Raw genomic sequence first — 27381 nt, 5'->3', positions numbered from 1 at the left:
TGGCTCCTTTATCCCTTGTTGGCTATGAAGCAAGCACAGCTGTCTATTTCCTCAGAGCACAGACTTCTGTTACACCCTCTCGATAATTAGCTGTTCGGAAGAAGAAGATTACAGGGCTGCCAGATGCACTCCTCTCTTCCTGGCTCCAACTCCTGGCCGTTCCCCCCCCCCCCACACACACACACAGACAGAGCCGGCCAAATTGTGCCTTTTCTACCTGTCATGAACAGGAGAGCAAACAGGGTTTTTTTTTTTTACATATTTTTATATTCCTTCACCTTGACTTCTGCGGTTTGCATTCTCTGCATGGTTGAAAACCATTTTTTGACAGGTCCAAAACAAATCCAGAGACAACTCAGTCCATATTCTAAGGGCCCAACACATGATAAGCTCATGGGGGCAGGAACATGGTTTATAGTAGGGATGTGCAATCGTTTTTCCCGAATTAGGCAATGTCAACGAAATTGCCTAATTCGGAATGGTTCGGGAGAACCAAAAAACGATTTAATTTTTTCCAAAATTTCGGAAAAAATTCATTTTTTAGTTAGTGCGCACTAACTCCCGATAGCACGCACTAACTCTGCCACTATCGGAAGTTAGCACACAGTAACTCCCGATAGTGCGCACTAACCCGAAAATCGGGGCCCCTGAAAAAAAAAACCCCCGAACCACGGGAAAAACTAAATTCCCACGGGGGGGGGGGGGGCCCCGAAACAAAGCCCTATACGAAATTTTTACCCGATGCACATCTCTAGTTTATAGTATCTTGCTACCTATATATTTACCCATCTTCTGTAAATCACTTCATGCATCTGACGAAGTGGATACTATCCTTGAAAGCTCATGCCTCAATAAATTGGTTAGTCTATAAGGTGCCACCCGACTCCTATCATTTTTTGCTACACCAGACTAACACAGTTATCCCTCTGAAGATTTTTCAGCTCCATATTGTAAATATTATTATTCCTGCCAAAAAAACCCCCCAAAACTGTAGATGCAAAGATCCTATGAAATGTACAATAAAAGCAAAGATTAATAAGTGTCCTAGTGGTCCTGGAGCCATCTGGTCCCCCCCCCCCCCTTGTCCCATGTAATGTGGTGAAGGAGAAGACACTGTTGGACATTTTTTTTAGTGAAGGTACAGAATAATGCTACAAAAATGATTCCTCCTGCCTAAAGTGAATCGTTCCAAAGTAACCCTCTGAAATACATTCTCACAAAAGGCTTTCCATCACCATTAATACTGATTCCTGAAATACCTAGCGAAAGCCAGATTCCCTTAGATAAGACTGAAAGGTGAGAAGAATCAGGAAAGAATGAGACGGGCCCTTCCGTTTCTTCAGTGCCACTCTGGCTTCATTTTGGCAGGGTTCATTTCATCTGGGGCTGCGATACACTGCAAGAAGCCTCTGGGATTCAGCATGTCTTGGGCTTCCTGAATAGCCCAACACTTGGGGAGAATTTTTGTTTTGGATTGCCCAGGTGGTGTGCTTCGTAGCCACAGATCTGCAGGTTCATTTTCCAAGGGGAACTCCCTGCGGAATGTCACTATGAAGATGGGGGGGGGCTAGCGGGATATTTTCCTTCCCATGGACTTTGGACTTGCGTTACAGAAGTTGCAAAGTTTACGCAGGGATTTGACAATGAAATCCCCGGTCATCCTTTGCCTTCCCTCCCACAGCCCTTTTTCCCGCAGCAGAAGGTGCATGCCCTGTTAGCCGAATAGGAGAGGGCAATTTTCAAAGTGGAGAAGCCACCTGGTTAACCTTTTAGCTATCTGGGGAAAATCATTCTCAGGAAAGCCAATTTTCAAGGCGGTTTTCACAGATAAAAAGCGTTTTACCCACATTAAACGGCATCTCTGCAAACTGCCCCCCTTCAGTGCAGCTTAAAGAACACTGAGGAGGCATGAGAACAACACACAGACTTTGTCAGGAGGCGCTCCAGAGTGCGTGCGCAACAAGTAATGGGCATAAGTTGTAGCCTCACGTCTACGCGTTGTCGCTTTCCATTAAAGCACCTGCAGAAAAAGCAGCTGCAAATTGTCTGCCAGTCCTTTGTACCCGTGGAAGAGATTCACAGCCACAGTACACGCATATTTTCGCTTCAGTTAATGCCATAGGCAGAAAGCTGATTTGCACCTGCTTTTTGTGCAAGGAAAAATGAAAAAGAAAATACTGCTTGTAGTTTTGAAAATGCAATCTATGCCTACCCATGCCCTATACACGCCCTCCGGAGCACCTCCTGACAACACGAGTAAACACCGCACATACTTTTCAAAAATCTGATCTACCCGGATTAAAAGTGTTTAACCAGTGGAAATCTGCTTTCAAATTTTCCCTAATCAAAACTGGTTGATTTTCAAAGCCATTTATGCACAAAAAAAAAACCAAATCCAATTTTATCTGTGTATTTGGCGCCTACAAAATAGAGCGGGGCTCTGTGTAAATGTACACACACACTTTTACGCACACTGTGGAGAGGTATTCTGGGGGTGGAGTGGGAAATTTACATGCATATTTTTTTTAAATTTTAAAACATATGAGTATACTTAACCTGCACAAGTTTTGTGCTGCGAAGAAGACGTGTAATGTTAGATGAGTCTACCTATGTGCGCACCATGCCAACTACCTGAGTATTTTCAAGTGAACTCGTGCAGAACTTCTGCTGGCTAAAGTCTGTGCATATCTGCAGACTTCAATCCTACCTGCACAGTTCTAAAATGACCCTTTTACCCGTATAATGGGGTGAAGTGCAATTTTCAAAATGCCCCTTTACCTATATAAACAGAGGAAACTTTTCAAAGGGATTTCTGCAGGCAAAATGTGTTTCAACACACGCAAGTTGCCTGAAGGTGGGTAATAGTACATGTGTCATTCCACGAGGCGCCTACTTTTGCCTGTATTGAAGGCAGGGTGCAGTTAGGTGGGGGAAGAAAACCAAATGCAGAGAGGGTAACTTTATAACGGCGTGCCTAAGGCTGAAGTCCACATGTAGAAAGTACACGCGGACTTTAGTCCTAAAATTTTACAGTGGACTTCCGCACTCGTAAGCAGGTGTATGCGGAGCCCAGCATGGCACACACACACATGCATTTACATCTGCCTGGGAGCAGGCAGAAATGTGTGCGTGTAGATTTACGTGCAGGCTATCCAAAAGCTACCTGCACAAAGTTACAACTGCTGCTTTGTATGGAGAAAGTTTTTGTGGAAATAGTCACACATCCTTCTCAAAATCAAAAAACAGTATGATTGATTTCAAACTCCGCTCAGACTCCCCACTCCCCCAAGCCTCCAGAATGCCTCTCCCCAATGTGCTTAAAATTACACACGCACAGGGTGCACGCGATTTTACGTGCATGTCTGCTGAGCAGTTTTCAAAAGGGCTATTTTCTGTGGTTTAAGCAGCACTGTTTTACGCCCTTTGAAATTTACCCTCCCTGTGTCTAAATTATCTAAACTGAAGGAAACTTTTTCTAACTCTTGTTCTTTAATTGGCAGGATTCCTCTCCAATTACCAACATGCAGATCTCCTCCAAACGAGTAAGTAAATCTGTCTCTGTAGAATGGGCAAGAATGTTAGAGGCCAAAGCCAAGCGGCAGTTCTCAGGGCTGTGTCTACTCCCGCTCAGGCTAGCTGGGGCTGGGAGTGCTGCCAGGCTCATGCAGGTCGTCCTCCTCAGGGTGGGGATGCTGCCAGGCTCAGGCTGCTCATTTTGCTCTGGCTAGCTGGGGCTGGGAGTGCTGCCAGGCTCAAGCTGCTGCCTCTTCTCTGGATGTCTGGGGCTGGGAGTACTGCTCAGCTCAGGCTGCTGCTCCTCCTACCCCTGTGGGGTGGCTGAGGCTGGGAGTAGTGCTCCATTCAGGTTGCTTCCCGTCTTCTTCTGAGGGGAGGGCTGGGAGTGCTGCTTCCTTCAGGCTCCTCTGCTTTCTCGGGGATAGCAGAGGCTGGGAGTGCTGCTTCATTCAGGCCCCTTCGCCTTCTTTGGGGTGGCTGAGGCTGGGAGTACTGCTCCATTCAGGTTGCTTCCCGTCTTCTTCTGAGGGGAGGGCTGGGAGTGCTGCTTCCTTCAGGCTCCTCTGCTTTCTCGGGGATAGCAGAGGCTGGGAGTGCTGCTTCATTCAGGCCCCTTCGCCTTCTTTGGGGTAGCAGAGGCTGGGAGTGCTGCTCCATTCAGGCTGCTGCTGCCCCTCATCAGGGTGGCTGAGGCTGAGAGTACTGCTCCATTCAGGCTGCTGCTGCCCCTCATCAGGGTGGCTGAGGCTGAGAGTACTGCTCTATTCAGGCTGCTGCTGCCCCTCATCAGGGTGGCTGAGGCTGAGAGTACTGCTCCATTCAGGCTGCTGCTGCCCCTCATCAGGGTGGCTGAGGCTGAGAGTACTGCTCCATTCAGGCTGCTGCTGCCCCTCATCAGGGTGGCTGAGGCTGAGAGTACTGCTCCATTCAGGCTGCTGCTGCCCCTCATCAGGGTGGCTGAGGCTGAGAGTGCTTTCAGGCTGGGGCTAGGAATGTTGTGGAAGGTTTGAGCCTGGCCCTTAGGAAATTTGCTTCTTCGGCTTTTGACTGATCGCCTGTGCTATGTGCCGTTAAGTTGTAGTGATGAGCTTCGAGTTATGCAGATATTATGCAGTACTTGTGGACTCAATAACTATCATTAGCATGTTCCATAAATACCTTTATTGGAGTAATCACTAAATAAATCTCTGGAAAACGTAAATACCTGCATTCTAACGAGATTCGTCAAAATATCTACTTGCTGGGTTCTTGCCACTATTGCTTCCTCTTTTGATCTTCTTCCTTGGTCACCTTTCTTTTTTTGTCCTGATAGATTTTATTAGTTGTAATTTATAAAATGTTCCTCCAGCCCCTGGACTTCTTTTTAGGACCTAAGCACTGATTATGTCACAGATTGTGGTGAAATGCTCCAGGTGACATTCTCTGCCACTGTCCGTGCCACAGTATGACCTTGGTTGGAGTGACAGCAGATCATGCGGTTGGGAACAGAAGCTGTCAGTGATGGTGTCATACTGTTTCTCTCATGGCAAATAAAACATCTCTCTTTTGTTTTTTGTTTTTTTTTTCAAAAATATTTATTAGAGAGTACAGACCAAAAACAAAAAGTGAACAATCACATAGGCTACAAATTAAAGAATACAAGTAATTTCAATAAATCTTTACAATAAAATTCCGCCCATTTATATTCTGCACTTCATCTCCCTATTTTAAATGAAAGTCTTATCTCATTGCTCGCATGTTATCCAGCACTTCACTATATTATAGGAGAATCATTTGTGTTGGTTTTTAGTTTGTTGACACAACCCTGATGATATAAATGTTTAGCTCCCGAAGTGCAGAAAATATTTCAGCCTCTCTGCAGGCTGTTACCTTACAAATGCAAACAAAAATCCTGGTATGCAGTGAAACAATATACTACCATGTCATCAATTCACCTGCTTCTGTCATCTCAAAACTGATGTTCCAGTCTTACTGCATATCCCATAGTTTTCATGAAGGATCAGCAATTTTGACAAAGCTGTGCATTAACCAGAAAATGTTTTCATTGTATGTACTGTTGAGAGAGAGAGAGAGGGCACCTTTGCATAGGTGTCAATATGTCACTCTCTATTTATACCACTGTAAGATGGGACACTTTTAACTCTGCATGGGGTTTGAAGGGGGGGGGGAGGGGGTAGTTTTTCGGGGTGGTTTTACATACACAATAGGAGGTACAAACAAGAAAGTACACATCATTGAAGATTTTCTGCCATTTCAATTGATGAAAGGCACAAGAGGAGTCGATTTGTACAATGCACTCTCTGCCTAGCTTCAAGCAAACTAGGTAGAGAGTGCAACAAGCTAGGTAGAGAGTACATTGTACAAATCGACTCCTCTTGTACCTTTCATCAATTGAAATGACAGAAAATGTTCTGTATTGTGCACTTTCCTGTTTGTACCTCCTACTGTGTATGTAAAACCACCCCCAAAACTAACCTCCCCCCCAAACACAATAGGAGGCATGAACCTGAAAGTACACATCATGAAAGAATTTCTGCCATTATAATTGATGAAAGGTACAAGAGTAGTTGATTTGTACAATGCACTCTCTACTTAGCTTCAAACAAAATCTTCCGTGATGTGTACTTTCCTGTTCATACCTCCTACTATGTATATAAAACCACCCCCAAAACCACCCCACCCCCCCAAAGCTCCACCCCAAGTTAAAAATGCCCACGCTTGCAGTGGTATAAATAGAGAGTGACATATTGGTATCTACACACTGTCAGTCTCTCTCTCTCTCTCTCTCTCTCTCTCTCTCTCTCTCTCTCTCTCTCTCTCTCTGTCTCTCTGTCTCTCTCTCCTCTGCCTAAACAGCATATGCAATAAAAACCTTTTCCCATTAGCAAAATAAATGTATTGCGCCTTGTGGAAATTGCAGGAGCACATGCTAGCGTGTAGTTACGCTGATGAGAAATTAGCCTAACCACACCCCCTTTTTTATCACGGATACTATTTCCGCTTTATTTATAGCATTTTGATAAATCCAGGGAGTAGTTTGCAAACTGCACTGCCACAGTGAGAAAACAATACACCCCTGAAGCAAAGAATCAAAACACGGAACAATGTCTAGTCTAAGTGTGACCAAAGTTGGGGAGTATTGTTTTCTTGATGAACTGTTTTTAAATGTAACATAAAAATATAGCAAGGGACCATGATTTGAATGTAGGACCGAAGCCTGGTCACTGTTGCACAGCATTGACATAATTGCTGCTCCTGCATAGGAGTCCTTACATTTCTGTTTTAATGTAGCATCCTGGCTAGAAGCTTTAAAATAGTGACCAAAAATGGGGCAAGCAATTAATGGTCCAGAGCACTTTGAGATAGTGCCAGATTAGAAGGATTGAATGATAAGAGACTGATGGAAGAGGTAGGTGGAACAGAAAGTGAGAAAGGAGGTTATGCAGGCTGTGTTATTCAAAAAGTAAGCTGTTACATATGTTACATATATATATCTACATTGCTTTATAACTCTTTTCATTTTCCTACAGCAACAGCTGTATCTTGGATCAAAATCATCCATTTCCCAGCTGCCCTTGCACCGTTGTGGCATCTACGGCAAAGCCTGTGCCGAGTGCTGTCTGGCCAGAGATCCTTACTGCGCCTGGGATGGGAATACCTGCACCCGCTACCTCCCCAACACTAAAAGGTTGGTACATAGAATCTGCATGTTTTGCCCTCTCCAAGCCCAATGCAGTAAGACAGGAGTGAAAAATGTATGCATTATTTCCATGCACATTTTTCTTTTGCACTCGCTAAAACAAAAGCTAACTCCCGATGCAGTAAGCTAATAGTATGCAGATGCATTGAGAGTTTAATAAAGCATGTAAGCCTAATAATGTGTGCAAAAGAATGAACAGCATGCATAAGTCATGTTTAGCATGCACAAACCATGGTTCATGCTTATAAATAATGATTATCACACACAAACCATGAATTAGGGGCACAAACCATGTTTTGCATGCAGAAAACATGTTAGGAGCACAACCATGGTTTGTACACATAAAAGTTCTGCACCTTAGGAGTTAGGAGCATGTTATGCTCCTAAAAGGATGTGCACATAAAATATGAGTTAAGAGCATAACATTTGTGCTCGTAGGTTGTGAGCAGAAAATTCACATAAATCATGTTTTATGTCCATAAATCCTGAGTGCATGACCTCAGCATCAAGAATTTCAGGTTCAGTCCCATAAACTAACACTGGCCCTAGAGAATTTTACTCCACTTCTGACCAAAAGTTAAATTTCCAGTGCCAAGAAAACATGAGATTATTTTATACACCTCTCTGTATTGCAGAGTAATGGATAATGCCTTCATTAACATGGGATTTACATGAAGGAAGGCTATGCTGCATGCCCAATTTTGCTCAGGGTTGTGTGCACATTTTTTGTCTTCAGAACTCCTTGCTGCATCAGGAGTAATTACACGCTAGCATGTGCGCACAGCCTAGTGCACTTACTAGATCGGGGCCTCAGCTGATGCATGCAGCAGCACACTAGTACCAGGATTGACACTCCCAGTCTGTAAGCACTCCTGGAGACCTGAAGGGAGGCGAATTAAATAGAATTGTCTACTCAGATTGGACTAAGTATCTTCACATGGGGCACACATTGTATTCAACACCTAAACCGAAACTCAACAAGATGACCTTTACTATATAAACTATGACCAGTAACATTCAGTGATTTGGGTGGCTCCCCTTTCCCCTCCCCCATGCATTTCCCACAGGAAAATTGTCAACTTTGCCCCATTCTGCACCCCCGACCCAATCACTCTGCAGCTTTGAAATATGGGAAAGTCTGTTGTCTCCCCAAGGACGTAACGCCATGCAGTTTGGTACAGCTCCGTCCCACCATCAACCTTCCAATGTTCCAGGGGCTTGTTAACAATCGGAGCTTCATTTTTAATGTGATCTGTGTTAAGCCATTTGTATGCATTGCTCCTAATTTTTCCTACAAATTAATAATATAGAAATGTGTGTTTCTGATATCATGCAGTAACACAAAATAATGTACACATTTAGGGCTGGATTTTAAAAGGGTTACGTGCGCCAGGCCTATTTTCAAAAGGCCCAGCGATGCCTGTAAAGCCCCAGGACGAGTGTAAGTCCCGGGGCTTTACTAAAGGGGCAGGGGCAGGGCGGGGTCAGAGGCTCCAGGCACAGCGGCCATTTGCTGCTGTGCTTGGCCAACTGCCGGCGCGCGCAACTTGCGCCTGCCCAGAGGCAGGCGCAAAAGGTAAATTAAAAGTTTTTGGGGGGGGAAGTAGGGCTAGGGGGAGGAAAGGTTAGGGGAAATGGTGGGAGGTCAGGTTAGAGGGAAGGGAAGAGGAGAAGACAGCGTGGCTCGGTGCGCACAAGGTACACAATTGTGCACCCCCTTGTGCGTGCAGACCCTGATTTTATAATTTGCGCACGCCTGAGTGCGCAAGTTATAAAATGGGGTGTACATGTGCGTGCGCCGGGTAGCGCACGCATCTTTTTAAAATCTACCCCTTAGGCGGTAATTTCGTAATGGTCCACATTGTTGTAAAGTCCCCAGGGATCTTCCCACTAAATTTCAGAGTGAAAATACAAGCATACTTTCATTTTGAGAATTATCCCATCAAAACTCTCTCCGCACAATTTACACCTGCTAATTTATGCAGGTGGTTTTTCAAAGAAAAAATCTGCACATACTTTTGAAAATGCAGACGTATGCATGCAGTGCCAAACCTCAGGAACACATCTTCTCACTGACTGTAAAAGAGTGCACACAGAGGGACCTACATCTGTACTTTTATCTGTATATCAGGTGGGCACATTTTGTAAAAACCCATTTCCACTGGTAAAGCTCTGTTTTACTCGCAGAAATGGCTTTTAAGGTTAATTTTTTCAAAGCTTTTTACCCTGATATACAGTTGAACATTGCCCCCTATGGGTAAAAGTGCCCATGTTTTAACCCATGCTAGTGCTTTTACCCATATCACAAAAAGGGGAGGGGAGGGGAAGGGAGCAGAGAGAAATTGGGCGGAGGCAGGGGGAGTACATGTAGGAATAAAAGACGAGGCCACCTGAAACAGAAAGGAGAAGAAAGTGGACATTTATTTTCTGTTCTCTTTTGATAGGCGGTTCCGGCGGCAGGACGTGAGGAATGGGGATCCCAGTATCCTCTGCTCTGGAGGTTAGTCTCATGCTGGAGTGTCTCCAATTCATGTCTTCTCTTACCTGCATCATAGAGGACTGTTCTTACCCTTTATCTGCACAATCCATCAAGCGATCCTCCTTGCTTACCGCTAACACTGCTCCCCATTTCCTCCATGGCTCACACTCTTCACTTTTACATCTTGCTGCTTGGCTGCAAAGTAGAGTGCTGCCATACAATGGAACTAGAGGCTATATGAAGCCCAATTTTGGGTGCCACCCCTGGTTCTTCAGGCTGAGATTGAGTTTGTCCTCATGTTCATATTCAAAGTTGGTTAAAAGACATGAAGGTTTCTTTAATGCTTTTGGGAAGAATTATGCCTCATTCTGGAAATTAAAATTGAAGGGTATGACATCACAACGAAGATTAACATGATTAAGTCTCCTTTTGTATTGGTGTTAATTTTCATATATTACCTCTCACACAGGCTGATTCAGTAAAAGTCGCGGGAGAGCTGGCAAGCACCCGCTCAATTTTACCGGCGTAGGTTCTCGAACCCGCTGACAGCTACGTGTTCAGAAAACGGACGCCGTCAAAACTGAGCATCCGTCTTCTGACCTGCGGGCAGATTTTTAATTTTTTTTTTTTTTTAATTTTACTTTATTTTACTTTTGGGGCCTCCGACTTAATATCGCTATGATATTAAGGCGGAGGGTGTACAGAAAAGCAGGTTTTTTTGCTTTTCTGTACACTTTCCTGGTGCTGGCCGAAATTAATGCCAGCCTTTGGGCAGGCGTTAATTTCTGAAAGTAAAATGTGCGGCTTGGCTGCACATTTTACTTTCTGTATCGCGCAGGAATAACTAATAGGCCCATCAACATGCATTTGCATGTTGCAGGCGCTATTAGTTTCGGGTGGGTTGGCCGCGCGTTAAGGGGTAAAAATAGCGTGTCAAAAACGCGCGGCCAAACGCGGGCTAACAGTGCGCTCCGCCAGAGCGCACTATACTGTATCGGACTGTTAGCTTCCTGTAATCATTCTGCCAGGGGGAAGTGAAAGTCTGACTTTGCGGTGTTTTTTCCATATGCTAAAAGAAGTGATATAGGGTTCCTAGAGCACTTGCTAAGCGACTAATCGCAAAGTTTGTTGTTTGCAGATCACCACAGAAACAACGTGGTGGAAAAGAAGCTGTATGGCGTGGAGGGTAGCAGCGCTTTCTTGGAGTGTCTGCCCAAATCCCTGCAGGCTCAGGTCATGTGGACCCATCAGAAAGGAAGTGAGAGCCCCAGGAAAGAGGTAGGACATGAGGTTACAGACATTTATCTTCATATAAATGGGCAGCAAGTCCTGAGGACTCTGAGCTTTTTCAGTTCCTAGCTCAGAGTTATTCGCATTGAAAAACTCCCAGAATGTTTTCTACCAAGAGATGTAAAACCAAGGCTGGCTCTCCTGTGCATATGATGAATTTACCTCTACTTTCTCTCCACTTCCATAGAAACATAACAGAAGAAAAAGGCCATATCACCCATCTAGAGTGCCCATCTGTCCAATTTATGTAGCTCTTACAATTCCCATCACTCCCCCACAGATCCTTTGTATTTAGCCCATACTTTCTTGAGTTCAGATACCATTTTCATCTCCACCACCTCCAGTGGGGAGGCTGTTCCATGCATCTACTACTCTCTTTGTAAAGAAATATTTCCTAAAATTACTCCTGAGTCTACCCCTTTCACCTTTATCCCATGACCCCTCATTCTCGAGCCTCCTTTCCATTGAAAGAGGCCTGGCCTACTGTGCATGGAAATCTTGGAGGTATTTGAATGTCTCTATCATATCTCCCCTATTTTGCCTTTCCTCTAGGGTATACATGTTTAGATCTTTAGATCTATCCCCTCTCTCTTTCCTTCTTCATTTTCTTTCTCTGTACCTCTTCCTGCAACTCTGCTGGATACTAGATAGGTCACTAAGGGTCTTCTTCCATGAGGTAGCTCTTCTTGCAGTGTCATATTGGTCTTAGCTACTCCCATCATTACATATTACTGCCCCAGAACCAAAATCAGCAAAAGGGTAAGATTAGCACAATGGGAGAGTAGCTAAGGTTAAAGTGGCACCCCATAACTATATTAAAAGATTGAGTAAGGAGGCTAAGTGATTCTGTCAGTAACAAAAAGACTCCTTTGAGAACCCAAGCAATTTTAAAATTCTATATTTTATAGTCCGGTAGGCACTTTGGTCCTGTTATTTGCACTTGCCATCTACATTGGGTGCATAAGTATGCCTCTAGTCCATACCTGACAATACTGTTCTGGCCATCAGTCATTAACATTTCACTGGCTCACCACTAGAATATGGTTTCTTCTGATCTGAACATCTCATTTTATTGTCCCCACAGATTCAGATGGACAACCGGATTGTGAAGACAGAACGTGGCATTCTGCTGCGTAATGTCCTCCGCAAGGATTCTGGCATCTATCATTGTCACGCCACTGAGCATGGCTTCACCCAGACACTTATGCGCCTCTCCTTGGAGGTGATTAGCACCCAGCAAGCTGACTTCATCTCCCGAGAAGAAGAGACTTTGGAGTCACTGTCCTCTCCAGCCAGCCGCAAAGTATGGTACCGGGATTTCCTGCAGCTCATTGACCACCCCAACCTCAATACTGTGGATCAGGTGTGTGAGCAGCTCTGGATCCGCAAGAGTCATCAGCCCAAGAAGAAGCCACCAGCAGTGCTCCAACCACTCAATGTCAAGGCCAAAGCCCACAAGTGGAAGCACCTGGAGGAGAAGCGCAAAGCTAGAAACCGACGGACACATGAGCCACTCCGAGCAGAGAGGGGCCCTCGCAGCGCCTCCATCTGGTGACCAGAGTCTGTGGTGCTTCTCCGTGAACTTTTATAGTTCAGCCTTTGTAGGTGAAATGCATTAAACAGAAAAAAAGTCTCAATGAAACAAATGAATTTCTTGGAAAACCTCATGGTGCGGAAGAGAAAAGAACCCCCTTTCAATAAACCACTAATGGCTGTTTCTTAAAGTTTACACTTATAGTCTGTAGGTGAAAGAGTGGGATTAGTGTTAGCTAAGACTCTTCAGAAGTGGATGGGAACTTATACAGTCAACCAAGAAAGAAAGAAAAAGTCTGCAAGAGGAAAAAAGAACACAAAGGGGACAGAGTTTGCACCTCTCTCTTTGCCAGACAGCATACATTTGTAGAAATCCATTTAAATAGCACAAAGATGGGGCCTTGTGTATTGGACCTGTAACAAGTAAAGGGAGAGAGGCCCAATACTGGCTAGATAAGAAAGGTAAGTAGGCCATTTGTGGAATGAGAGAAAAGCTTTGGCATCCAATAGCCCCAGGTGCTGAGTCACTGATAGTGTGCCATGTTACAAAGCAATAGATATAAAGAAGGCATCCATTTCTTTCTTGGATTATCTCTTTTCCTGGTTCTGGATGTGGTGGACCAACCCTTTCGTACCCTCCCATTTGTCTAATCTCCACTTACAAGCCCACTCTTTCTGTTACAAACTCATTTTCAGAAGGCAGAGTTGGATGAGAAGTTTTTGCAACTACTTTCTTTACCCCCTTTCTCAAACGTCCAACTCCACCCTCTCCATCTCCAAAGGACAAGGGAACCTTGAAAGATGGACAACTGGATATATCAGCTCCATGATGTATCCTGAACTGGTAACTAAGATGGGGGAGGCAGATAATGTAGACTCTTCTTCCCTTTCCTCCTATAAGCATGGACAACAAAACCACTTACATATTTATTAATGAACTGTAACTGATGAATGTAAAACCATCTGAAGGGAAACAAATCATGAAACACTCCAACTTCAGAGTAAACAAATAGAGGACCTTCCTCGTTGAAAGGACCGTATGAAAACAAATGTGGCTGGAATTTTCTTGGGAGCAAGAGAGGTTTAATAATGTTGTGAATTGTTAAAGGTTTTAATGATTGGTAGAAGTGGGAAAACGTTACATTTCACAATTTATATTTGAATCTAGAGGTTCCACCAAAGCCAAGAACAAGCTGGGCTGGAAAACACCAGGCACTCACTGCGGTTTTCCCAAGACACTGAATTAATATGAAAACTCAGTTCAGTTCTACTGGGTTGTGGTATTGTCCAGTGGTCCGTTATGGCTCGCTTATCTGGGTGTCCAACAGTGACAGAGAACAAGATCAGGTTCTTGTCTTGCCTGCTCACCTTCAATGACAGGTCCAGAAAAATAGGTTTTGCATACCACTAGCCAGGACATTACAGGAGAAAGGGAGCAGGTGGGTTGAAATATCTTTTTAATCTTGTGCTATTCTATCCAAGTAATATGCACCCAAACAAGCCTGGCTGCTCCTTCTTTTACCCTCAGAAGTCCAATCCCTTGACAGGTATTCCCAGGAAATGACATCCCAGTGACTAATGTGCTTCTGTTAATCTTGTAACTCACAAGAGCTGGAGGTGATTGCTGTGGAAATTGTAAAACTTGACAGCTATAGGATGACTAGATGCAACCATTCTGATCAGTCTGCACCTCTGTGAATTCCAGTTCTTATACTTATAGTACATCTCTTCTTAGGCAGAACAAGTCACAAGACTGCTCAAATTGGTCCCATGCTACCTGTAGTCATCTGGGGCTGTATATGAATGTGGAACCAGCTTAGATTAGGGTAACCCGAATGCTCCATAAATACTGGTGTATTTTTCTTAAGCCCTCTTTTTTTTGCCCAGGGCATTCTGTGGTGTCTATATCTATCTCAAAGGGAAATGCTAAAAGTAGTACAAAGTTCAGAATGTGTTAAATAATAGGGGTAAAGGTCAACATCTTGGTGTCTCTGCAGGCTTTCAAAAATCTATATGCCTGGAGGGAATGGATTTTCACTGTTAGTGAGCTCTTCTGGGAGCAGGAGAGGACAGCATGTTCAGTCCTTGATCAGGGCCCAGGAAGCATTGTCGTCTTCTTCGGCCCTCAACCGAGGCCAAGGAACTGGTAGTTGTAGGCTGGGAGGCAGCAGTAGGGAGGATAGGGCTGAGGGATAAAGGAAGAGAGAAAGGGTAGATGGGGTGGGGAGAGAGGAGAGTGAGAGGACTAAGGGGAAAAGAGATGGCAAGAGAGAGAGAGGAAGAGGACTGTGCCTGGGTGGAGTGGGGATGAAGGGATAGGGAAGAAGAATGAGAGGGCCGCACCAGATTGGGGTAAAGAATTCCTGCTGCACCCAATCTCCCAAAAAAAGTTATTGCAGGGGTGATAGAGTATATGGCAAGTGCAGTTCATAAGAAAATCCGGGAGGAATTTTCACATTCCATTTGGCTTCTGTAGTTCAGTTAGATCTGTTTGGCCAGTGCTGGCCTTTGGGTAGAGTAAGCTGGGCAGTCGCTTGGGCTGCTGTGAGACAAGAGATACCCAGGGCTGGTCCAGCATGCCAGAAAAAAATGAAGAGCCAGCAAGGAGCCTAATATTGGAGAAAATAATGAGGCAGCCTAGCAGGGAGCTCCAGAAGGGAAAGAAAAGTGGCAGCAGGGATTCCTAGACCCAGCCAGTGAAGTCCCAGAGGAGCCACAGCTTTCTGTTCACTGTGGCCCTTAATTGCCACCACTGTCTGTCATGAAGCCTTTCTTTGGCTGCCGACTGCACTGTCTGCTGAGTGGTCGGCAGCAGAGATAGGAAGGAGAGAGCATGGGAGATAAGTAAAGTGGGAGAGAATTCATGGAGGGAGTGAGTGGGAAGGGGGCATGGGATAAGGGGGAAGAGAAAGCATATGGAGTGAGTGCAGGGAGAAGGAAGAGCAGGTAGGGCACAAACGAGTGTGGGAGTAGAGTGGGGTGGAGAAGGAAGACGAAACGGGTGTGGGGAGAAATCATGGATCAAATGACATAGAGAAGGTTCAAGCAAGTGTTTGATATTCTATAAGACTTCTCCCCCAACACACCCCTCTACGCGCACACACACACAAACACATACACACACACACAAAACACCTCCACTACATATACATGCAGGTCATGGAGTCATAAAAACATACATTTTGAAGGAACAGAGATCGTAGTTAGGGCTTGTGTTATGGGTGTGGACCGAAGAGCCAAGTTTTTACTAGTTTTCTGGAGTTAGTCTGATGCAAGGCGGTAGAGAATTCCAAAGGGTTGGGACAGATTCTGAGTAGGTTTTCTTACTGATGCTGGTGAGGTGCATGTCTTTTGGGGGCTGGCACAACTAGGTGGGCTTGAGGTAGTGAATGCAGTGGGAGGGAGGGTGGGAGATATCTGCTTAGCTAGATCGGTGTGGGGATCCAGTGTAATTTTTAGGACTGGAGTAATTTCTGTTGAATTTGTTCACATTCAGTATCATTTGGGCCATAACATTCTGTATGAGTTGCAGATAATGGTTAGTTTTTTAGGGATCCCAATGTGGAGAGAATTACAGTAATCTAGCTGGGGGAATCATATACTGTAGACCTAGATAAAAGTAGCCAACGAAGTGCCATCCTGGAAAGGACAGAGATGGAAGAGTTGGAGAAGATGGAAGAAGGCTGCTTGGATTTAGGCCTTGGTAGTTAGACAGGAGTACAGTATGAAGCCTAGCCTCCAGACATGAGAGAGAGTTGTCCCTTCAAGGGTAATTTTTTGGGTATGCAAAGTGAGATCATTTTTCTCAATACATAATATGTCTGTCTTTTGAGGATTTAAGCTTAGTTTGTTTTGGCGCAGCTAGTCAGAGATCTTTACTACACAGTTGTTAAGACTAGCAGTTGTCTTGTCCTGGTTTGGGCCAAGTGGAACCAGCAGGTGCATGTCATCAGCATAAGAGTAGTATGTAATCTGATACTTCCTGATGTGTTTGCACAAGGGTGCCATGTAAATACTGAACAGGGTTGGGGGGAATATAGAGCCTTGAGGTACACCATAGGAGAGAGGCTGAGGCTTTGATAGAGCTGACCTAAGAGAGACAGGTTGGGTGCGGTTATGGAACGAGGATGTAAACCATGCTAGTACTGGCCTGTTAATCCTAGGTCATCTGTTTTCTATGGTGAGTTTTAAGAGGAAATGGCCTAGCTCTGTTGGGGGATGTGGAGTGTGCATTACAGAACTGGAAGTACAAGGTTTATATAAGTTTCTATCCCAACCTGTATAGGCTCCAGACTTCACTCCCATACACAAGAATTGGTTGAATTATGCTGTAAATAATTTTGATGCTAGTTTACTGGGTGATTGAAACTGGTCAGGGGTTTCTTTATGCGTGGAAGGCCCTTAGTACTTTTTCTTCTGATGTCTTTTATAGCTATTTTAAAGGCAACAGCAGGGGCTGTGCTGTGCAGGTGAGCATGATGTGTGGAAATGGCTTTCCTCCTTCCATACCTAGCTTGCCTCACAAATACTTCTAGCTAGAGTGTTACGATTCCTCCCGTAGTTGGAGCTACGGGAAGCCTCTCACCTTTCTGTGGAGGCAGCTCTGAAGCCGGGTCCTCGCCTGATCTGGTTGCCCAGCTTTTGCTCCATGGTCTGGGAAGCCTTTGACGTCCTCGGGGCCTGCCTGAGGCCTGATTCAGTCTTCACCTGGACTTCCTGGTTTGGGCCACGCCCTTCTCCCTAGGGGTCAGCCCGCAGCTCTTCTCTCCAGTTAGAGGGCCAGCCAGGTGTGGCCCATCTGAACTCCTCCCAGGGAGTTGCTTGTTCCTGTACTATAAAAGGACTTCTTCTTCACTCAGTCCTTGCTTTGGCAATGGCACTAGTCTACCTAGGCTGTGTCTCCCTTGGACTTCCTGATGTTCCTGCTTGCTTCTGATGTTCCAGTCCTGATGTTCCTGCTTACTCCTGATGTTTCAGTCCTGATGCTCCAGGATGTGGGACCCATGCCTCCGAGAGTTCCTGCTTCTATTCCGAGTTCCTAGACTCTTGCTTCTGATTCCTAGTTCCAACTCTGGAGGACCCAAGGGGTTTCCACTACCCTGTGCTGAGTGACTTCCCGAGCTGCTCCTGCTCTTCTCGTGCTCCGTGACCAGCATCTTGGCTGTGTAGGGCACGAAGGAGACAGTGTGGTCCGTGACCGTCCATTGGGGCTGCCCTTTGGCAATGGATTGGTAGGGCGCCTGAGGGTCCTGCTCGTCCCTCTTGTTCCTGTCTTCATCCTGAACTCCTCTGTGCTTTGTTCCAAGGCCTTGCCTTCTCCGCTTCAGTCCTGTGCCAACCTGACCTCCATCCTCTGCTGCTCCCTGCGGCAGGTCCGAAAGGGCTGGGAACGGTCGGAGGACTGTTCAGAGACCACCATAATAGTGTGGTCTCCCGGGGTGTGTAGGTCGGTGGAGTGGCCAGGACCTGGACCGTCTTCACCACTGCAAGTGCACACCTCACTTCTCTTCCACCTAGAGAACCTTGGTATGCCAAGCCCCGAGTGCTTGCTCAAGACTGTCGCTAGCCAAAACATAGAGCACAGGCCCAAGGACTGGATGCAGTCCTGGACTGAATATCATCTGGCTCCTAGCAGCAACAGCAGAAGGAACTTGATCTGGCCTGCAGTGGTGGCGGCAGAAGCTCATCCTGAAGTTGGATGTGCAAGTGGCAGCATGTCAGAGTGGTATGGGCAGGGAGTATCGATGCAAAAACACAACTGGTTGCCTGTGTTTATGCATTGCTGGCATTAATGCTTCTTGTGCAGGTGCAGCCACTTGGGCCGAAGAATGGGAGAAAGGCTGCAGCAGAGCTATAAGAAGATTTTAGCCACTGTGGAGGGTAGTGTTGGCTACAGGGAGAACAGCACTGGCAGTACTGAGCATAGGTTCTACAGGGCTACCAGGGAAAACCAGTTAAGGATTGTGGTTCCTAGTGCTCCCAACTGCACCGCCATCTTTTTGGAGCTGTTAGGAAGGGGCATGGACATCAACATACCTGGGAACTTTTTAACTCCAATTACCCTAAGATTATCATGAATTAGGGGGAGAAGGATGGGTATTCACACAGACTGTCTTATTCAGTAACAGCAACTCACATGTTCACTCTCATACACCTAGACACTCATTCTCCCACACACCCTCACACTTATTCTCCCATCCACAAAATCTCTCATATATGCCCCCTCAATCATATAAAACCATCTCTATCATGCATTCCTATGCCCACTCATACCTCTCTCCCTCTCCTACTTCCCTTTCTCACTCACATGCTCATTCATCTCTCCCCACCCTGAACCCACCAGGATCAGCAGCTTCCGCCTCCTCTTCTGGGCCCATGGTGCAGTAACAGTTTCTCTTCCTTTGAGCCCTGGGACAATGCAGCAGACTCTTCTTTCGAGTCCATGGGGTGATAAAGCACCATCTTCCTTCAGGCCTGCGGGACTGACAGAAAACCTCATCTTGCTTATGGCAGTGTGGGCTGCAGCTCTCACTCCTTCCCATCGGCATGGCCGGGTGATGACTCATCTCCTCCTTGTTCCCACCTGTGCAACAAGGAAGGAATCAGCTGGGCCATGTAGGGCACTTCCTGAGTTTACCCAGAGTTTTCCCATGTTGGCCCAGAGTCCTGGCAATTTGTTTGGAATTCAGGACTCTTTGGGCCACATCCGGAACGCCTCCAGGTATGAACATCATCTCCTAAGGATGCAGAATGTAGAAATCCTCATTGTAACCCAGATACCAATTCTGAGTGTTTCTCTCTGGCTTAGGATCTCTCTCAAAAAAGGATTGTTTTGCATGAATCTGGTCTGTTGCAATACAAGGGACTGAGAACAGGGGAAAAGGAGAAGTGTGGGAAAGGGATGAAAAGAGGAAGAATGCATTGAGGGAGAGAGTAAGACCCCCATCCCACCACCCTCCATGCCCCTACTTCACTAGATGGATAGATATTAGGGAAAGGGGGAAGTAGGGGACAAGATTACCAACTTTGGAGAAATCTAGAACTATTATTATTGCCACTCTGTATACCACACCCTTACATCCATGGGATTCATCCTCTTCACGCCATGCCAATTGGGGAGGGGGGGGGTGGCGGCAATAAAGAAAGCTTATGTGCACACACAGACACTCAGTCCAAGAACTAAGTGAAGAGGCAGCACCATCAATGATTTTTGCCCAAGACACCATTTGTCCTAGAGCCTGTGTCACCGGCCCAGTGCATGCCAAGCTGATGAACTTTTCCTCTGTCCTGTACAGGAATCATGATGCTCTCCCGTGGGCCTCTTTCTGTTCCATTCAGAGTGGAGTTTGCTAGATTTAAACCATGTGATGTCCATAGAAAATTCCAGCCCTGAATCTACTAATTTTCTAAAACAGGCAAAATAAAATATTTTGGTACTAAGCAGAAAGCAAAATGGAATTAGAATTCATGAACTAATTTGTGCATAAGTATGATTTTAATATTTGTTTACTGTATATATGGCTAATCTAAAAAAAAACCTGTAAACAATTTACAAAAAGCAAGAGGAAAAGACATTTAAAAAAAAAAAGGCAGGCCAAAGAAACGGAGGTTAGGCGTAGGATGATATCTGTGTCAAAGGTCAAAGTTTATGTTGTGGTTGTGTACAGTATAGCGCACAGAGAGGATAACATGATGCATGGATTCACGTGCAGAAACCACAAGAGAGAAACTGTATTAAGTTAACACAATAAATGAAGCTGATTATATTTTATGCATCTACATTTCTCTTTATACAACTAAGTGCCCATCCCATAACATTCTTAGTAGCAATTTCCCATCTAGCAGAGGCTCCATGCTTCAGCTCTGAAAGAGGTAGGTTCCAGTTAGCTGGACCTCAGTTTCCTGCACGGACTTGGATGAAGTAACTTCAGCATAAAGTTACAGCACACTGTGAACATGCCCATATGTACTTCACCTGTTCCTTATCCAGAATAGCAAATAAAACAGTTCTCCCATTACTTCTCATTTACAGATAAGAAACATATAGAGAGATTTCCACATTAACTTCCAGACCTGCATTAAGAATTCCTCTTTCTGTTCCAATAGCTAAATTCATTTAGGCTCCCAGAAGCAGAACAAGAAGAAGCAGTATTGAGATGGTAATAAATCATTGTTTCGACCAGCTTAGCAAGGGATACAGGATAAAGGCAGCTCTAGGGATCCCCAAAGAAGTAGGAGAAAAAAAAAGAGGAAAAAAAATAGCATTTATTATGTACAAACACAAACTGAGGAGGAAAAGGACAGGCAAAATTACCAGGAGAAAGAAAAGAATGCAGGAAAGGCAATTAGGCAAAGGCTTAAACAGAGGAGTATATTAAATGCCCAATCAGCAAGGTCATGGAATAAAGCTTTCTTTAGAGATACAAGTGTAAAGAGGAAGACCAAAAGAAGAATACTATGTATTAAAACAGGACGACGAGTGTGGTGAAGATGAGGATCAGAAGAAAATGGAACTCATAAATACTTTTACTCGGTATTTACACTAGAAGAGGAGGATGAATCAAAGACCAGGAGAATACAAACCTCACTTTCAAACCCTATGCGTGGTACAACATTTGCATGCATCAGTGGATGTGCAGAGATTAATGGTAATATTTTAGAATCTGTACAGCAAGAGCTGAGCAGTTTAGCAAATATTGCATTTTCTGCTCCGAAAGTATGTGCAAATATTTTCAGTGCAAGAAAGCGCACACTTTCTCTACCCATTTTATAAACATACACGTGTGTATTTTAAGTGCAAAATAACTGTGACACTGTGTGAATAAACACCCAGGATTAAACATGGAGACAGGTATTTTATAAAGTACGTGCACACAGGCCCAGATTGTCAGGAATCTAATCAAATGCAAACCAGGGACTATGCTTGAAATGAGATTTAATGAAGAAACAGAACATAACATACATTTCCTGCTTACAGACTGCAGGAAAAACAACCAAGGAACTCCAAAATGTGATTTCCTTTACCAGGGAAGTAGGGGTGGAGAACCAGTTCAGCCTGAATACAGTCCAGCATAGTCCTGTTCATAGACCCAGCTTGAAGACATTGTTCTTGCAAGGGACTCTCTGCTGGCTGGAAACTTTGAACTGCTGGGAGGAAAGGGTGGGACTACCTATTAGCCAATGAGCATCTGGCTGGGTATAGCCTAGGCCAGGGGTCAGGAACCTTTTTGGCTGAGAGAGCCATAAACGCCACATATTTTAAAATGTAATTCCATGAGAGCCATACAATATGTTTAAAACTAAATACAAGTAAATGTGTGCATTTTATGTAAGATCACACTTTTAATGTACAATAAGTCTCTGAAAATATTACACCAGGCCTTAAGACACCAATACATCTCCTATTAGGAAAACGGACCAAGTCAGGCTGCTATAGAGTCCTACACAGAAACAACACGCCAGCAGAAAACCTCACCTGAATCACGTGCTGTCCCTCACCTAACATAGAATAAAGAGACCAAAACGCATAACAAGAAGCATGCAGAAAAAACTGAATTGGAAACTGCAACAAGCCAGAGTCTCTGTATGCAGTGTAACAAAGGAAAAAAGAAACATCACCCATCCTTATAAAACAAATCAAGAAATATAAAATCATCAGCAGTAAAACTGTACTAACAAAAAGAACATATTTCGAAACAGCTGATGAGAGGAATATCCAATAATTAAAACTCATATAAAACATTTCCAGATACCAACAAAATATTTCAAAATAGCAGACACAAAGATCCAGTAATGAAAAATAATAAGGATACAAAAATTTTTTTGCTCTGCATACCTGGGAACGTTTGATATCCAGGTGTCCTGAGATTGTTCTGAATTAGCAGGAGGTGGGGTGGTTTGCTTGGAACTTTCTCCTCTCTCAGTCACATACCAGCGCTCTCTCTCACACTGGCTCTCAATGACACACCTATACACACATGCTCTCAGTACTCACATATACACATGTTTTTTCTCACTCACTTATATAGGCTCTTAATTACACATTTACACACATGCTGTCTATCTTTTCACGCTTACACACACACACAGGCTTTCAATCACATAAATACATGCTGTCTTTTTCTCTCACACACAGACTCTCATTCACATGCTTACAAACATGTCCTCTCTTTCTCTCATTTACACACAGGCTCTCAATCACATACTCACATGCTCCCTCACCTAAATCAGCTCTCAATCACACACAGACACACATGGTCTCTCTCTCTCTCATTTAAACACAGGCTCTCAATCACATACTCACATGCTCCATCACCTAAACCAGCTGTCAATCAGACACAGACACACATGATCTCTCTCTTACTTGTACACACAGGCTCTTAATCATACATACACATGATTTCTCTCACACACAAAGGATCTCAATCATACACACATACTCTTTCACACAAACAGGTTTTCAATCACAAACTTACACATACAGGTTCCCAATGGTAAACTTACATTCATGCTCTCTCTCTCACAGGCAGGCTCTCAATCACAGACATACTCTCTTTCACATACACAGGCTCTCAATCATTCACATACATGCAATCTCACTCACACACACAGGATCTCAAACACACACGCTTGCTCGCTCATTCACTCTCTCTCTCCCCCACCCCCACCCCAGGAACTCGCGGCAGCAGCAGCCTCCTCCCAACACTAACCTTCATTTTCAGCCCTCGCGGAGGCGGAGTCCCATCGGCCGCGGTGAAACTCTTCATTTTCCTCCGAGCCGCGCTGCAGTCTTCTTCCCACAAGCGTGGCCTCTTCTTCTCGCGCAGGCACCCGATGCTCACCCACTTCCTCTTCCGGGCCGCGGGAAGAAGAGAGCACGCCGTGGCTCTTCCGGGCCGCGGGAAGAAGAGAGCACGCCGGTGCCGCTCAGCACCGGCGTGCTCTCTTCTTCCCGCGGCCCGGAAGAGGAAGTGGTGAGCATCGGGTGCCTGCGCGGGAAGACTCCCGCGCAGGCACCCGATGACTCCAGCGCTGGCACCCGGCTGACTCCAGTCGTGCCGCTGCCGGCGTGCTCTCTCCTCCTCCTCCTCCCCCCCCCCCCCGCGGCCCGGAAGAGGAAGTGGAGAGCATCGGGTGCCTGCGCGGGAAGAAGAAACCACACTAGCGTGGTCTCTTCTTCCGCGCAGGCACCCGATGCTCACCACTTCCTCTTCCGGGCCGCGGGGGGGGGGGAGGAGGAGAAGAGAGCACGCTGGTGCCGCTGACTCCAGCTGTCCCGCCGCGTTCCGCCCGGGCTGACAGCATTTTAAGCCCGGGCGGCGGAGGACCGGGGAGCAGCTGGGTCAGCGGGGAACCGCGAAGTGTGGCGACACTTGTCTGCGAGCCAGATGCAGCCCTCAAAAGAGCCATATCTGGCTCGCGAGCCATGGGTTCCCGACCCCTGGCCTAGGCCAAAACCCCTGGGAAGCTAGTGATACAATTGTTTCCCCAAATATCTATGGCTCAGATAGTTCTCTCCCTAGAACTTCTGGTTACCACCTAAACGTTTTATTGGTTCAAGCCCTGATGCAAATTTGGGCTCAGGCAACTGCATAGGCTGCCACACTTCGAAGGTACCAAATATTCAGGCAAAAGAGGAGCTTGCTTTAGGGCCAGGTGTTGGCAGAGCTTCAAATGGTTGCCACCATGGCACTCTCCCCATGGGCACCAAAATCTTAAATCCAGCCCTGTGTGCATATACCATTTTGGGAATACTGCTGTGCATACTAGGCAATGTGCACTTGTTTGGGCGATACACATGTACCTCACGAATGGAGAGTATGGGTAGTATCCGTTCCTCGCGGGTGGTGGCTCAGGCATCAGACTCATTCCTTTCAGCATCTTAACATTCCTTGTGCTGTAGGTTTAACCTGGAGACCAGAACAGTCCCTGGTTTAAATCCAACTGATTGCCAGACCAAGGAAAGCCAACTGAAATGTTTCAGGTTTGAGATGCAGCTGAAGGACCTCAATATGTATGGGGATATGATGCAGACATGTAAATACCTGAAAAGTAAAGCTTATTCAATGGAAAGGAAGCTGTAAAATGAGGGGTCATAATATGAACCTCCAGGAGGGTAGACTCAGGAATTATTTTTTCACAGGCTGGTGGATGCCTGGAATGCCCTCCTGGAGGAGATGGTGGAGGTAAAAAACAGTAACAGAATTAAAAAAAAAAAGCATGGGATAAACCCAGAGGATCTTTAGTGGCAAGAGAATAGTAATGAAGCAACAGAGTAACCTGCATGGAGCAGCAGTTAAAACCCAAAATGGCACATGGGGCAGGGGATATGGAGGGCTTATTGGGTTTCATTCAGGAATTTGTATGTGCAACTACAAAAAATGGAGGAATTGCAACTGATGATGGTTGTCTTCTGCCATCGTTTTATTATGTTTTAATGCTTCTCTTCTGCCTTCCACTACACTCAAGCCACTCTCAACTCAGCTCTATCATTCTCCAAAAGAGAGCAGAATCCCAAGCAGCTATAGCACGCATACAGTACGATGAAGAAGAAGCAGCCCTTAAAAGAGAAGGGCTCCGAATAGAGGAACAACAGAAGGCGGCTGCTGCCACAGCTGCCATTACAGCTGCCGCCAAAGCGCGCCAAAAGGCTGAACGAGAGATCACCCTGGACTTGTTACGGCAGAAAAGAGAAGCAGCGATTCTTGAAGCCCAAATTAAGGTATTTGACGCGGCCCAGAAACACGGCGATGAGGGGGACCCACTCAGCTTCATGGCCCAGCAGGGCACGGCCCAGCGAACGCTGAACTATGTCATGTCTCGCCCTCCAACTCACGCCGGCGCCAAAACGCCACCTCCCCCAGAGCAACCCTCACATCAGGAGGGCGCACACCTCCCTTCACAAATAGAGGCCTCAAACAAAGAAATTGGACCTGAAGCGCAAAACACCATGAGTACCAAACCCCGTGGCAGCAATCCACTAGCTGGCACGGCAGCCAACTCTCGAGCCAAGCACACGCCCCAAGCTAAACATTTCCACGCAACCATTGAACCCAATGTCCTGTGGGCATCAGGAACGAGAAAAAACTGGGCAGTCACACTCAGGAAGGGCCCCAGCTGAACACCCCGAGCCTAAACTGGAGACAGTTGACCAACCACAACCTGAGCCAATGCACAACAGGAGTGATGTGCCTAGTCAACCACAGGACATCCGCCCAGCAAGGCCTGCTACCTTTCAGGATGAGTCTTCAGAAAGAGAAGACTTAGCAAGGTACATGACCCACCGAGAATTCATAACTGCAGGGCTCTACGTGTTCAACAACTGCCCTAAGAGTTACAGGGCATGGAAATCTGACTTCCAAGATGCTGTAAAGGATCTGAGACTCACCCCGAAGGAAGAGATGAAATTGATGACGAAATGGTTGGGACATGAATCGGCCGAACACGTGATGAGATTAAAAGACATCCACCTAGATGATCCTCCAACAGCGCTAAAAGCGGCGTGGGAGAGACTTGAGCAATACTATGGGGACCCAGTCGCCATAGAGAATGCATGGTTCCGGGAAATGGAAAAATTTCCAGAAATATCCAGAAAGGATAACCGAAAGTTACAAGAATTGGGAGATCTCCTCCAAGAGGTGGAGACAGCGAAGGCTAAACTAATTTATCCGGGTCTCAACCTTTTGGACACATCACGAGACACGAACACCATCATAAAAAAATTGCCAAGTGATATACGAGATAAATGGGCATCCCATGGTGCACAGTACAAAGAAGACGATGAAGAGTACCCACCTTTCCATGTCTTCACAAAGTTCATTCGGGACTTAGCAAGGCGCAGGAACGACCCTAGCTTCTCATACAGCACACATGAGATACACAGAATCAGCCACCAAGTGAGCGAAAGGCCAACCAAGGAGCAGGGAGGCAGCAAGAAGCCCATTTCTATACACAAAACGGAAGTGCCGCCGATGACATCTACATCAGAAAAAGAGTACGGCGCAGATGCCAGACAATTTGTGGAAAGGGACTTCTACATAGATGACGGATTAAAGTCCTTACCTACTGTGGAGGAAACAGTCAATTTAATAAGGATGACACAGACAATGCTGGCAAGCGCGAATCTAAGGCTCCACAAAATAGCCTCCAATAGTCCTGAAGTAATGAGAGCATTTTCTCCAGATGATCACGCTAAAGACTTGAAGAATTTGGACCTGAGCGTGGACACACCTCCTCTCCAACGAAGCCTTGGGTTAAACTGGGACCTAAAGAGAGACGTCTTCACGTTCCAAGTTTCAACCCAAGACAAACCGTACACTCAAGTCATTTTGTCCATAGTCAACAGTCTGTATGATCTGCTGGGGTTTGTGGCTCCAGTCACAATACAAGGAAGAGCCTTGTTAAGAGAACTCTCATCAAAGGCTACCGAGTGGGACACCCCATTGCCTCAAGCAATGAAACCAGAATGGGAAAAATGGAAGAACTCCCTAAAGGCTCTTGAACAATTCCACATACCATGCACTTATATCCCCACACCACTCAATGCAGCTAGCTGCAAGGAGACCTGCGTTTTCTCTGACGCATCTCTGAAGGCCATAGCTGCAGTAGCCTTTTTAAGAGCGACAAACGCAGAAGGAATAGTGTATGTGGGTTTCATCTTCGGCAAAGCCAAGTTAGCCCCACAGCCTAATCACACCATACCGCATCTGGAATTATGTGGAGCTGTCCTAGCAGTAGAAATAGTGGAACTAATAACAGCCGAAATGGACATACAAATTGATGCTATCCGCTTCTACATGGACAGCAAAATGGTACTGGGCTACATCTACAACCAGACAAGAAGGTTCCATGTATACGTCAGCAA

General features: G+C 45.6%; 1 protein-coding gene across 3 annotated transcripts in view; it reads left to right on the top strand.

Moving 5' to 3' along the window:
• SEMA3B (semaphorin 3B) overlaps positions 1-12622 on the top strand; it is a 198126-nt gene extending 185504 nt beyond the window's left edge. For all 3 annotated transcript variants that reach the window (XM_029599589.1, XM_029599591.1, XM_029599590.1), the window contains exons 14-18: positions 3501-3542; positions 7047-7204; positions 9661-9716; positions 10834-10973; positions 12070-12622. In XM_029599589.1, the coding sequence (XP_029455449.1) occupies positions 3501-3542; positions 7047-7204; positions 9661-9716; positions 10834-10973; positions 12070-12540 (867 nt within the window). In that variant the 3' untranslated portion in view covers positions 12541-12622. The remainder of the gene's footprint in view (positions 1-3500; positions 3543-7046; positions 7205-9660; positions 9717-10833; positions 10974-12069) is intronic.
• The last annotated feature ends 14759 nt before the right edge of the window (positions 12623-27381 follow it).

Source organism: Rhinatrema bivittatum, chromosome 4 (genome assembly GCF_901001135.1).
Source record: "Rhinatrema bivittatum chromosome 4, aRhiBiv1.1, whole genome shotgun sequence".
NCBI classification, from domain to species: domain Eukaryota; kingdom Metazoa; phylum Chordata; class Amphibia; order Gymnophiona; family Rhinatrematidae; genus Rhinatrema; species Rhinatrema bivittatum.
This window is presented reverse-complemented; position numbering and strand designations above follow the sequence as displayed.